We start from the raw sequence: 11,671 nt of genomic DNA, 5'->3' as shown, positions 1-11,671 counted from the left end.
ACAAGGGAAGCTGATAGATAACCTGTCCTCCCAAAGTAACATCGTATTGCACGAACAAATTCACTGCCTATACGAGAAACATCTTCGGAGAATGTGAATGCATGCACTGTGATACTTGGTGGATCAAGTCTCGGTGTACACCACAACCTGGTACATATCCCCTGCATAGTCTGTAGGACATGCTATCAGCAGATATTTCACAGCAAGAGGCACGATCACTAACCAGTCTGATTAGCACCGATGATAATGGTGTTTGAACCCGGCTTGAGGTAAAGTTGAACAGGCACACTGAGAATCGCATGGACTCCCCCAGTATTAGCCTGACCCACGACCACGTTTGATCCACCATTGACGCTATTGAGGTAGTCATATGTGAGCTGTCATACGTATCAACTGGGGCGAATTAGTACGGGACCTGATAGTCGTGTTTCTGTAGGAGTTGGTATCATACATTTGTTGAGAACACAGACAGCATTCAAACACACGCACCTCCATGACGAGTCCGCGTTTGCATAGTACAATGATACCCATTGCTCCGCCCCAATACCATCAATGGTCATGGTTAGGGTACCCCCATTGCCTAGCAACTATTGTTAGCTGAAGAAAGGATTGTGCCTGGGGCGCATACGCACCGAGATATCCAACACCTTCATAACCGTTGTATGTGTAATTTGATCCCAACAATTCCGAGCTCCCGCCCAGTGTGCCATTGACTGCTGGGTACGTTGTGCCGGTCGCTACTGAGTATGTCCCTGTAGTTGATGCAACAGCATGTCAGCGAGGCCCCGAGGCAGGCATTTCGTGCTTACCAGCTTCGTAATCGACGGTCCAGAGATCTGCGTATACTATCTGTGGATCACCCGTCGACCAGCTGAGAGGATACCATGCGTAGCGGCTGTTGCCCAACAAATTCGAGTCCCAGCGATCCCCCATATATATCGCATCCGAGCCTAAGGGAAGGTCGTACGCGTTCTGTGAGGAGTATGTGTCTGTGTCTTCTGGCGCTATGTCAGCTTGGCTGGACCAATTTCCCGATATATTCTATAAAACGGTATCTGTCGAGCACAACTGGACAGGGCGACGAGGAGGGAAACGCACAGTCGCATAAAAGTATTTGTTGGGATTCGGGGCCCATCCACTGGTGTGCGAGGCCAAAAGCCAGTATACCTAGGGCCTGTCAAGCTGCATAACATTGAGCGAAAGTTCATCGCTCACTCCGTCTCTCTTCAGCATTCCTGGAGCTTCCAGAGTTGCGCCTACAAAATACTCCCATTAATACGTGTTGGGACATCAGCCTTGTAGGATGGATATACCAGTCATCTCGGATACCACTTCTGTGACATTGTAGTAGTTGGAATCGAGGCGTGCAATCTTGAAATCCTGGTTATTGTCACTGGCGTACAACAGATACGCTGTTCTCGCAGCTAGAATGTTATTGTTGGCAATACGTCAACAGAAGAAATAAAGATTAAGCTCCCAAGCCTACCGTCATCTAGACCAGACATGAATAAGCGATGAAATTATCTTGTGAATTGACAACAACACTAACCGTCTTGGAAAATGCTTTCGTCACGCGATTGGGCTCCGAGCGGATTGAAGCTACCTCTGTAGGAGTATGGGCCGCAGGGCGTATCCGCTGTTGCGACACCGACCATGGCTAGACCGTAGCTATCATAATCCACTGTCAAAAAATCCAGTATTGGTACTTATTCTCTACTCACTCAGAATTGTCCGAGTGGAACCACATGACATATTCCTCATTCTGTTGCTTCAAGGTAAGTAGTCAAACAGCGTGAAGTGGGACCGCCTGAGAGACCTTCTCGTTGTATATCACTGCGGACCCGAAATGTGAATCAACCAATATGTTGACATTGTATGATCAAACCTTTGGGTCGTTCAACTATGTCAGAGGTGCTAATGTTTGTGCCAGCCAGAGGGGTAAGTGCATCATTGTGGCGAGCCCAATTGACTAGATCCGTTGACTTTCAGACGCATCAATCAGGTTTCCAGTCGGACAACTTTTAAGTGAATACCAACACTATAGCAACTGACGGCAGAAAATAAATAGTTATTGTTCGCCTTATCTTCACCAAACCAATAAAACGTGCTTCCGACCTGCATATTGAGATGAGCCAAGCAGGAACATCTGAGGCTATCGTTTGAAATGCGCACTGTCAGGATCCCCGTTCCATGTGCCTGTATTTCGTTGCCATCGGTGTCGTACCAGAGGGCTCCCGGTACGATTAAGCTCTGGGCATCGACAGATTTGAGGATGCATACGAGCAGCACAAGCCATGCTGTGAGGGCTCGCGCCCTGAGACATGCAGTGATGGCATTCATTGCGAAGGAGCACGTATTGTCAATTACTTCCCGGACGTTCTTATACGAGTATCCGTGGAAGGGGTTTATCATCTTCCAAGAATAAAGGACGCCATGCGAATCCATGACGGTCCGCTTGAAGCGCACGAGCACCGAGATTTCCTCTAATGTCCCGATTGCGAATAACGCTGTAGGCTTCACATCATCCGGACCGGTATGATGACACCTAGGATACCGGTTGACGACGTCTTCGGGGGTTACTACACCTTGTGCCGGTCAGAGCACGAGGCACAAGAAGTGATTTCACGCTCACCTGACCGTCAGCTTCAAATCATGACCACTCAGTTGTTGCATGAGGTTCCCCCATTAGGTTCTAGGGAGTGCACATCTTCATCAGCCGAGTGCGGTCCACAAGTAGAACGTGTGAACTGCCTTCCGATCTACGGAGAGAAGCTCAGTAGGGGAAACCATACAAACTAGTTGAAACGTCTGCTGTGTTACATATCGTGTCCTTCAGCCGGTAGATGTAGAGAACCATACATGATAATACAATTTGCTTGATATCAGAGTAACGGTACATTGTAAGCAGTGTGGTAACGACGCGTGCAATAGAAAGCAAGTACGATATGATCATTGCAAGTATTGAAGAAATTGCAGCGAGGGCGGTAACAGAGCATGAGATCAAATGTCATACATAGAATCTGAAAGGAGTTGTGAACATCGAGAGGTAGTAACAAGAAAGGACTTACTTCTTGTTAATTTGCCACAAGAGTAGATTAAGGTTGAACTTTGCTAGACCGCTGAATAGGGAATAAGATGCGCGATTCTCAAATTGTGCTTGCAAGAGATCCTCCATCTTCACGTCGGCTGATGCAACTCGGTTGGTGATACCCAGCGCATTGTTGAAGACCTCGATCGTGAAGACCCCCACATCATTGGACGACATGACGATGTCAATGTCGTCAAACTGACGCGGTGAATATTGATCAATCGAGAGCAGCACGCCCTTCTTGTAGAGACGTTGTGCTGTATACTTGAAAGAGCCGAATTGGGGCGGTTTGCCAGCTTTCTGCAACTCCCGCATGTGAAAGTACTGCTGTGTGAAAGGGATCACAAATCGTCGTTTGCTGTCGGAATGTCCGAAGATTAGTACTGTTGCATACACACATAGTGGGGGGCATACCCTTTGCCTCGCTGCATCGTGTTCATCGCGTTCTCGACAAAGTTGTGATAGTAATTGATTTGTTCCTCGAAAGCCTTCTTGCGTTCGGCTAAGTACTTCAAGGCTTCTTCCATACTTTCCTTCTCGTGCTGTCGCTGGAGTCGCCTGCGGTTCTTGCTCCTCACATCTCCAGCGATCGCGTTGAGAATACCTTGATAGCCATCCATGCGGGAAATCTTGCCCAACTTTTCGAGTTCGAGTAGGAAGTAGATTGCATGTGCTTTCACTTCTCGGAAGGACATCCTGCATGCAAGGGTGCTGTAAGTCAAAGCTAGTTACAATATGAACAAATTAAGCGCTTACGATCGAATATCCTCAAGACGATATGCCGAATCTGCTGCAGTGGTAGAAGGCATACGCCTCTGATGACGCGATTGCTCTCTCTCCATTTCCTCCAGTATTCCTTCCCATATCACCTCGTGCTCGTCAATGACCGGCTGCATGAGGGAGTCCACGAGGTCTTTCGCAGGCTGTACACGGAGAATGGCCAGTACTGCTCTCTTTGCTTGCACCCATAACGTCTTCTCATCCGCGGCAGGGTCTAGGGAATATGAGTTTACGAGCATCTTGAAGAGAAATATTGTACACACCTCTTACGTGCGCAAACCGGTTTGTGAGTTGCAGCTCTATGGCGGTGTCGCGAGCTTCGTTTAGTTCTTCGTTTCCAATGTGAGGGACACCGTCGAGTTCCGTCAGAATAACCCTGAGAGTGTCTTCGCGTGTAGGGGCCTACAAAATCTTCCTTAATCAGTGGGACTGTCAAGAGTAATCGCACACCCACCAGAAAATCAAGGTGCTGTGATAGCAGAGTGTGCATCGCGTAGACTTCGTTGGGAGATATGAAGATGGACTTTGGTTGAACCGTGGCATCCAAGAACTCATGAGCATGATACTCGGTTTCGGCATCTTGGACGTTGGCGACTATACGACTCGAGTCAGTAGGACAACATCATGAACACGCAAGGGGCTTCAAACCTTCAATCAGCCATGCCGAGATCTGTTTAATGGCTTTCCAGACGTAGTCATTGACGGGAATGTAACTCGGAGTGTCATCACCGAATTCGACTCCATTGGTGATTTGCGTAAGCATTCTGGAAACCTGAGCCAAATTCTTCCGAGACGCGATATCAATAGTGCTGGAAACGATATCGAATGTCTCTGGGGTGCTGCAGACGGACTCGCGTCAGCACGTATTCGCGTTAGAGTGGTGGACCGCCCTTCGTACATGATTGCAGGATTGATATAACGATAATACACTAGTCTCGCAATACATGCAGCGCATGCTTCCACAGATGCGTCGGGGAACTTGCTCTAATGAATCCGCCCAATCTGAGATATTGATGCGTCACCACATCAGCGCAAACGAACACGTACCTTTACAGCGTTCAGAGTTTCTCGGGCCATGTATCGCATGCCGTAGGGCATCTTCTGGACAGACTGTGTGATGGCCTTCACGAACTCTTCCGTCCACCATTGTAGAACTTGCAAGTCTGTCTTAATTGGTCAGACAGAGCCAGTCGTTGCCTGGAAAATCACAGACGTCGTATATACTCAGCTCGAGTGTCTGGATCATTGAGCGCGGTGTGAAAAGGAACATCCTTGGCCTGCTTGCTGGGGACCCCGGAACGCATTTCCTCGAGGTCAATCCTAGCCCGATAGATCTAGGCGCAATCAATACACTACTTGGATGTGTTATGTCAGATGTCGTACCTTGGAAGGATCCGTTTCGAGATCAAGATCCTCAGATTCGATGACACCACGAATGACAGCTTGGAGAGTCTCTCGGATGTATGCCGTTTGCTTCGGGCGTAGATAGTGAACAGCTACGTTGATGAACATGGGATGTCCCCGAGTGATGTCCTCGATGGACTGAGCAGCAGTCGCCTCTTCGTGTATCGCCATCTAATGTAATCCCCGTCAGTCCCGTAACTGGTCAAGTAATAGAAGCGCATGCATACCTGGAAGAACTTCAGTAGCAAGTACTCCTCACGACGATCGTGGCCGTAACCGAATAAAGTCAGTACAACTCGTTCGGTAAGTCGTCGGTGCTTCTCCCAATCCTTCTCCATCGTCATTCTCGTGAACAGCTTGGTAAGGTATCCAGCCTTTGTCTGGAGAAAATAGAAGAGCTGTTGATATAGCTCGAGCTTGCGTTTGGCCGAGCGGTCAAGCGTACTTGGGCCCGCGAAGGGATCACCGTGCGCCGCAAGAACAGAAGTTCTGGCAGCGTGAACAGCCGCGCTATCAGGGCCAAGTGTGCGACGAAGTTTAGTCAACTCTTCAAAGCTCTTGACATTCTGAACAACAAGGGCGATCTTGGTATCAAGCTCGTTAACGTCGCTCTCGAGAGCCTGATTCTCGCGAATCCGCTTCACAACATCTTGCCTGAGGCGCTCTACTTTGATCTCCTCCTGGAAGTCGGCTTCTGAGTCGTCAAGCAGGTGAACAAAGTTCTTTATGGTGCCAACAGTGACATTAGTTCCCACTGTCAGCTGTCGGTACTGTTCGCGAGTCTCTTTAGCACGGAAGAGGGACTGTATCTGGACAATCTTGTCGAGATTTGAGCGGTAGTACTCCATCTTGGCCCGGAATTTTCTACGCTGGAGAACACCACGCAGCAGCGCTTGTAAGATCGTGGCCTGGGGGTGACTGTGGCGCAGATAATCTCTCCAGGCGGTGTAACTACAGCGGACCAGAGCACCTCGAGCGACTGATTGGAAGCCAACGACGTCCGGTTGTACAAATTCGAGACGCTTGGTCTGCTCTTGATGCCGATTGCGCGCCAGTGCTGCACGGGCGAAAGCCTGGAATCCTCCGACAGATGTCATAACCTGTACCTGTGAGAGGGCCTTGTGCATTGCCTGGTGGCGTTGTCCAGCGAGTTTAGCTCGTGCACGAGCCTGGAGGCTGACGAGAGCAGGTGTAGCTTTACGGAGAGCTCGAATGAGAGTAAGTAGTCGTTTGCGGGCGAGGAAAGTGCGAGCGGCCGCCTGGATACGGATGACAACGTCAGTCACATCCTCGAGCTTTGCGAGCTGCGTGCCAATGCGACGTCGAACAAGCACACCCCGTGTATGAGCCTGGAGATGAATGATAGGAATGGCCACTCTTTGCAGGAGCGACCGTTGGCGAGCAAGTTGCAATCGGCGCAATACGCCCCTAGCTTGGGCTTGGAGGCTAACAATGTTCTCCATAACTAACGGTGTCGCAAAGGTTTTCGCGAGCTCTTTGTGACTCCGCTGTACAATTCGTGCACGGGCAGCTGTCTGCAATTTGACGACGGAGATCTTGGAACTTCGCAATGCTGATTTCAGCCTGAGGAACCACCGGCGCTGCAAGACGCCTCGCGCTTGTGCTTGCACCATGACGACGTAGTCGAAGGATGCGTCGATGGCGTCCAGTCGCACTTGCCATTCTCGTCTCACCAGGACACCTCGGGCTTGAGCTTGGACGCCAATGGCCCAAGGTATGAGGTCAGCGCGCTTGTCACGTTCACGCTGATGCCGTTGCCGGAACAGGAGCGCTCTGCACTGTGCTTGGATCTTCGGGACATATCGCTCAGCCATTCGGATACGAGCGTGCTGTGTGGCTTGGGCCTTCCGTACAAGGAAAGCGCGGGCAACAGCCTGCGTTGCGAGGATAGAGTCTTCATTCTCGAACAAAAGCCGGTCACGACCTAGAGCGTCGAGCGCGAGGTATACTGAACAGCGGCTCGGAAATCCGGACGCATGCTCACTCACGTTCCTCCTCAGTCTCAACCTCTTCTTCAGGTTCCTCGGGCTCCTCATTGATCTCTTTTGCAAGTTCCCTGCCTACGTTACCGAAATTCGGCATCGCGACGCCTGAGTCTTTGAGGCCCTTTTGAGTTTGTTGAAGCTGGTCATCGGTGAACTGAAGATGGCCGACCAGGTTTCCGATGCGCTGCGCTAATCCACGACGCGCAAGCAGATGACTAGTGACAAACGTGAATGAGTCGCGAGCAAACGGGTCGAGCTGCTATGACACACCTCAAGGCGTGAATACAGTAGATTACTTTCGGAAAGTTCTTCTTCTCGTATAAATCTGTCAGTTCGAAGATGAAATCCTAGCAAAGTGTCACTGTATGTCAGAAACATGGCGAGGAACCTCGCGTACCTCTGGAAGACCGACATTCCGCACAAAGGTGAAGAAGTGGTTGATGTTGTCGGAATGTCGGAAGTCAAGTTTCGGCGCCTAGTATAACCATTACAGCATTGATGGCAACAAGCCATGTCATCACGTACATCGTAGATTCTTCGCACAGCACCTTCCCCTTTGAATACTCGAACGAGTCTTGCAAGTACAACGCCATTCCGTAAACCCTCCTCCATCTCCACGACACCGAAGCTCAATTCTTCGCCGAGGCAACCCTCGATCCACTGCTGTGCTTCACCGACGTGACAGAGATACTCGTATGCCTGCAGTAGGTGCCGTTGAACATCGGCCCAAAGCCCTCGCGTGAGACGGGAAGAAGGAAGCGGAGATGTAGGCGTAGTAGGAGCCAGGTCGCGAGAAAGGCGCAGTCGACCAGGGATGCCTGCTACGTCCCCAGCGTCCGTTACCCCCGGCACCACCAGTTCAGGCTCACGGATCTTCTCTGGCGATGGCGGCTCCCAGTCACGCGTACGTAGTCGCTCCTCTCTTCGGCTCGATCTGTCCTGAGGTGGCGGTAGCTCTTCTTCCACCTTTGTCTCGTCAACCCAATCCTCCGGCGCATCACCACTGGCGATACGCGGCAAATGTCGTCCAAGCCTGTAGCCGGTTGTCAGAGATTCGCCGTACGCAGACGCCTTCTTGTTAGCCATGTATGAACTTCTGTAGGGAGCCGGGGTCATTACAGAGGACGCTGTGGATGCCGACGAGGGTGTGACGGAGCTACTCGACGGCTTGTCTGGTGAAAGTGAGGAAGCTCGCCCAAGAGTAACGCTCGACGTCGTCCGCGTCCTGGGCTTTTCGGGAGAGGGGGGCATTGAATATTGCCCACCGTAAAGTGAAGTCGGTCTCCGCTTCGGCGCAGGAGCTGGCGTCTGTTCAGGTGGCCACACGCGCGATATACGCGACGGGCCAGAGGATGAAGACGACTGATCGGATGATACCGAGGAGCCGGTATTGCTAGGGTTAATGCTGTCCAAAGTGTTGGCACGACGTACTCTGGACGCAACGCTTGCGCTCGGCGACTCGGGGGAAGCGGGAACGGCATAATTGCTCAGATGCTTCAGTGCCGACACCGATGACGACTGCAGTGGTGTGGACACAGGCAAGCGTATGCGCTGGGGTGTGGGTGTTGAGAAAGAATATGGTGGCGAGTCCGGGCTCTCGACAGTTACGCCTGTGGTATTCGGGGAAAGAGGAGATGCGATAATTGGGGCAGGAATAGTGTACCGTTTGAGCGCAGGAGGGGTAGTCTGCTGAATGTCTGCAATACCATCCCTTGATGGGAAATGGGCTGAAAATCGGTCTGTAGACTGCACCCTGGTCGCGGGATCGGGTGACCCGTTAGCAGAGGAGGAAGGGGTCATACTAAGGGTGCGAGTTCGTTGCTCCGCATGAACGGTTGGCAGAGTGCGACTCTCGTCTAGTGTATCAGCCTTTGAGCGCTCCTCCCATTTACCCCGCACAGTATCTAAGCTGTTCGCGACGCGATGAGTGGGCGTCCATCGTCTGGTAGCAGTACCGTTGCCAGTAGGCGAAGCAAGGATACCACCAGTTCTAGATACCGACGCTGCACGCGAGAGTGACCCCGTACCGCTCCGAGAAGATGTGCGCTCTAGTAGGCGTGTTTGGTAGGCGAAGGGACCCACAGCCCCAGAGCCGGATCTCGAGGATGAGCCCGTCGATGAGAGTGAGTCTGATCGCTCCATAGTCAAATTGAAGTCGTAAAGTCGTAAGGTCGTCGCAAGTAAGGAATGATTGACGCAATCAAAATATCAGAGGCAGGAAAAGACAAGCAGAGAGAATGCGCGGAGGACGCGACGATCGCCGTTGAGGTCGATGGCCCGGCGAGTCTGGCGGGAAGAGTACACTACCCATTTTAGGAAGGCGCATCATTAGCGGCGCATATAGGCGCCCGAAATCCGTTTACCACGGCCGCACGGGACTTACTTTTTCGAACTCTCCCCTGTTCTTGGTGTTACTCAAGTTGCGCCCCATTACGGCGGACGGTCTCCCTGACGACAGACTAATTGCAATTCAGAAAACCCGACATGCCGTTTGACAAGAAACCCGATGTTTCTCCGGAATGGTTCTCGCCAGGTAAGTTTGATCTGCTGTTTCTGTTTGGAGTAGTTACGTCCACAAGTTATTCTCTCTACACCGTGGTTAGGTTCATAACCGAATTGCCTACGAATACCAAGAGAACATCTCGACCTTGCATTCCTAAATCTTCTATCTAGAGCTAACTTGAAGCGTCTACACAACCTTCATTGGTACAATGCTATGTCGGCGCTGTTGTAGTAAACCAAAGTGGCGCCTCATGTAAGGGCCGGTTGCTATCGAATGCGAAGAATTGCTATTTGTCTCTCCTGCTCACAATATGGACTGGCGAAATCAGAAACATTAGTATGCTTATTCTTACAGGCTCGAAAGACCTGAAAGGCACTGCAGTTCTACTATGAGGTTTAACAGCTAGCGGATAACAGGAAGTACGACAAATAGAAAGGCGCATCGACGGAAGACCTGTCAGCGGGCGGTGGTAGCGCGCTGCTGCAATGATGTCCGTTCCAGGAAGGGACTAGCTCGCTCTAGGAGACGCTACAGCAGCTCTCCAGTACAGTACAGCTGGCCAGTTTGATTTGGATAGAAATGCCTAGTAGATGCCTGGCACGGACAGATGCGTTCTCGGGTGTTTGGACATGAGCGGTCTAGGTCTATCAGAAGCACGAGTACCGGTTCTCTCTGCCATGCGCATGAGAATTATTTAGGTCCAGTCGTCCTCGCGCCATTGCATTGATATGTTGCTCATCTCCGAGCCCCACCAAGGCGGTGCGGATCTGAGGACAGCTGCCCCGGCGGAGACTTGTAACATGTCGCCACAGCGCTAGGCTCGCCACAGGCGTCTTTCATTGAGGATATCTAAGACAACATCTGACCGCACTCACTCTGGCACCACCGTCTTTCGCCTTTCATAACCGGAACCTACTCGAGATCATCACAATGTCTGAACCTCTTCGCCCCGTCGTACTCACCCTCACCGCTTGGATGGAAGATCGCCTGAAGGCCATCTACAGCGCGACGACTGCAGCAGCATTTGACGAAGCGTTCGATGCATTCCTCGCCAAACATGCCCATATCACGGTCAATGGGAAGCAACTCAGCCGCGAACATTATAAGCAGCACCTCAGGAAGGAAAAAAATGACGAACTCTCTGCAAAGGTCACTATTAGTGACACTGTAGAGGTTCCTGCGAACAGCGCGAAGCCTTCGAATGTAAGGCAATACAGCATCTATCGAGATGGCATACTCACCTTGGACAATAGGCCGGGAACGTAGGTGTGTTTTTCACAGCTGCCATCACCAACCACCTCATCAAGACAAGCAATGTGAACTCGTCACTGAATGTCATGTATGTTGTTTCATCTGGAGTCTTCCGTAACGGGACTTACTGATGTATTTCACAGCATCATCCAGGATGAACACGTGCAGCAGCCGGGAGGCCCAATTGGTGGTGGGGTCTTGGACATTCGCAGGGTCTCCGCGTTGAGCGAGGTATCAGTTGATCAGCCCGAGACTGGCCTGCAACCTGGAATTGTGTCTGCTTAGTCTACTTGCCTGGTCGCGTGTTCCAGTCGCCGTCAGACCGAGTGACTGCGCAAGTGTACTATATGCTGTATGAGCTCGATGACTATGAATTATGCCTTTATGAACATCATGTTTGCATGCCTGTGAGCTTAGGATGACTTAGCATTGCTCCTGGCATGATGGAAATGTGCATGTATAAGTATGCGGAGGAAGTCACGGCGTGAAGCTAGTACCATAGGTCAGCTCTCGTATGTGTTTGACAGTCGTTTCTCTGCACTCACAGTCAGCAGGCTGGATTGCAGGGAACGCGACAAGTGGAAGGGCGCAATGACGCGACGGTTCTCAACAGGACGTATCAGCTGGTTATAGTAGCGC

The 11,671-nt window shown here is 51.2% G+C and overlaps 3 protein-coding genes across 3 annotated transcripts; 1 reads left to right on the top strand and 2 right to left on the bottom strand.

The window, feature by feature from the left end:
* Positions 1–19: 19 nt before the first annotated feature.
* POSPLADRAFT_1182607 (carbohydrate-binding module family 35 protein) lies at positions 20–2,340 on the bottom strand (the record flags this gene model as incomplete). The annotated part of the gene is made up of 15 exons (XM_024488936.1): positions 20–170; positions 224–354; positions 416–430; positions 490–580; positions 633–752; positions 810–1,041; positions 1,099–1,167; positions 1,216–1,256; positions 1,314–1,424; positions 1,550–1,668; positions 1,722–1,762; positions 1,817–1,833; positions 1,886–1,982; positions 2,038–2,115; positions 2,173–2,340. The coding sequence occupies 15 exons, from the start codon at positions 2,338–2,340 to the stop codon at positions 124–126; spliced, it is 1,377 nt and encodes a 458-aa protein (XP_024336966.1). The 3' UTR covers positions 20–123.
* A 507-nt stretch (positions 2,341–2,847) lies between these two features.
* Positions 2,848–8,030, bottom strand: POSPLADRAFT_1182605 (hypothetical protein). The gene is made up of 17 exons (XM_024488935.1): positions 7,804–8,030; positions 7,676–7,753; positions 7,549–7,625; positions 7,282–7,493; positions 6,975–7,217; positions 5,500–6,890; positions 5,252–5,443; positions 5,082–5,202; positions 4,916–5,031; positions 4,767–4,852; positions 4,517–4,707; positions 4,323–4,462; positions 4,132–4,270; positions 3,845–4,082; positions 3,503–3,784; positions 3,069–3,446; positions 2,848–3,020 (listed from the first exon to the last, which is right to left on the bottom strand). Exons 1-17 carry the CDS (start codon positions 7,888–7,890, stop codon positions 3,008–3,010), a joined length of 3,984 nt encoding a protein of 1,327 aa, XP_024336965.1. The 5' UTR covers positions 7,891–8,030; the 3' UTR covers positions 2,848–3,007.
* Positions 8,031–10,711: 2,681 nt separating this feature from the next.
* On the top strand, positions 10,712–11,163 carry POSPLADRAFT_1148278 (hypothetical protein; the record flags this gene model as incomplete). The annotated part of the gene is made up of 2 exons (XM_024486155.1): positions 10,712–10,984; positions 11,035–11,163. 2 exons carry the CDS (start codon positions 10,712–10,714, stop codon positions 11,161–11,163), a joined length of 402 nt encoding a protein of 133 aa, XP_024336964.1.
* Between the last annotated feature and the right edge of the window lie 508 nt (positions 11,164–11,671).

Source organism: Postia placenta (genome assembly GCF_002117355.1).
Source record: "Postia placenta MAD-698-R-SB12 unplaced genomic scaffold POSPLAscaffold_10, whole genome shotgun sequence".
In the NCBI taxonomy this organism is placed as follows: domain Eukaryota; kingdom Fungi; phylum Basidiomycota; class Agaricomycetes; order Polyporales; family Adustoporiaceae; genus Rhodonia; species Rhodonia placenta.
This window is presented reverse-complemented; position numbering and strand designations above follow the sequence as displayed.

Excerpts from the sequence above, each read along its gene's own strand:
- POSPLADRAFT_1182605 (XM_024488935.1), bottom strand. The coding sequence starts at position 7,890 with ATGGAGGAGGGTTTACGGAATGGCGTTGTACTTGCAAGACTCGTTCGA. Across the intron at positions 7,494-7,548 it reads TACTGTATTCACGCCTTGAG|TCATCTGCTTGCGCGTCGTG; the intron begins GTGTGTCATAGC and ends GTTTGTCACTAG. Across the intron at positions 4,853-4,915 it reads AAACTCTGAACGCTGTAAAG|AGCAAGTTCCCCGACGCATC; the intron begins GTACGTGTTCGT and ends CGGATTCATTAG.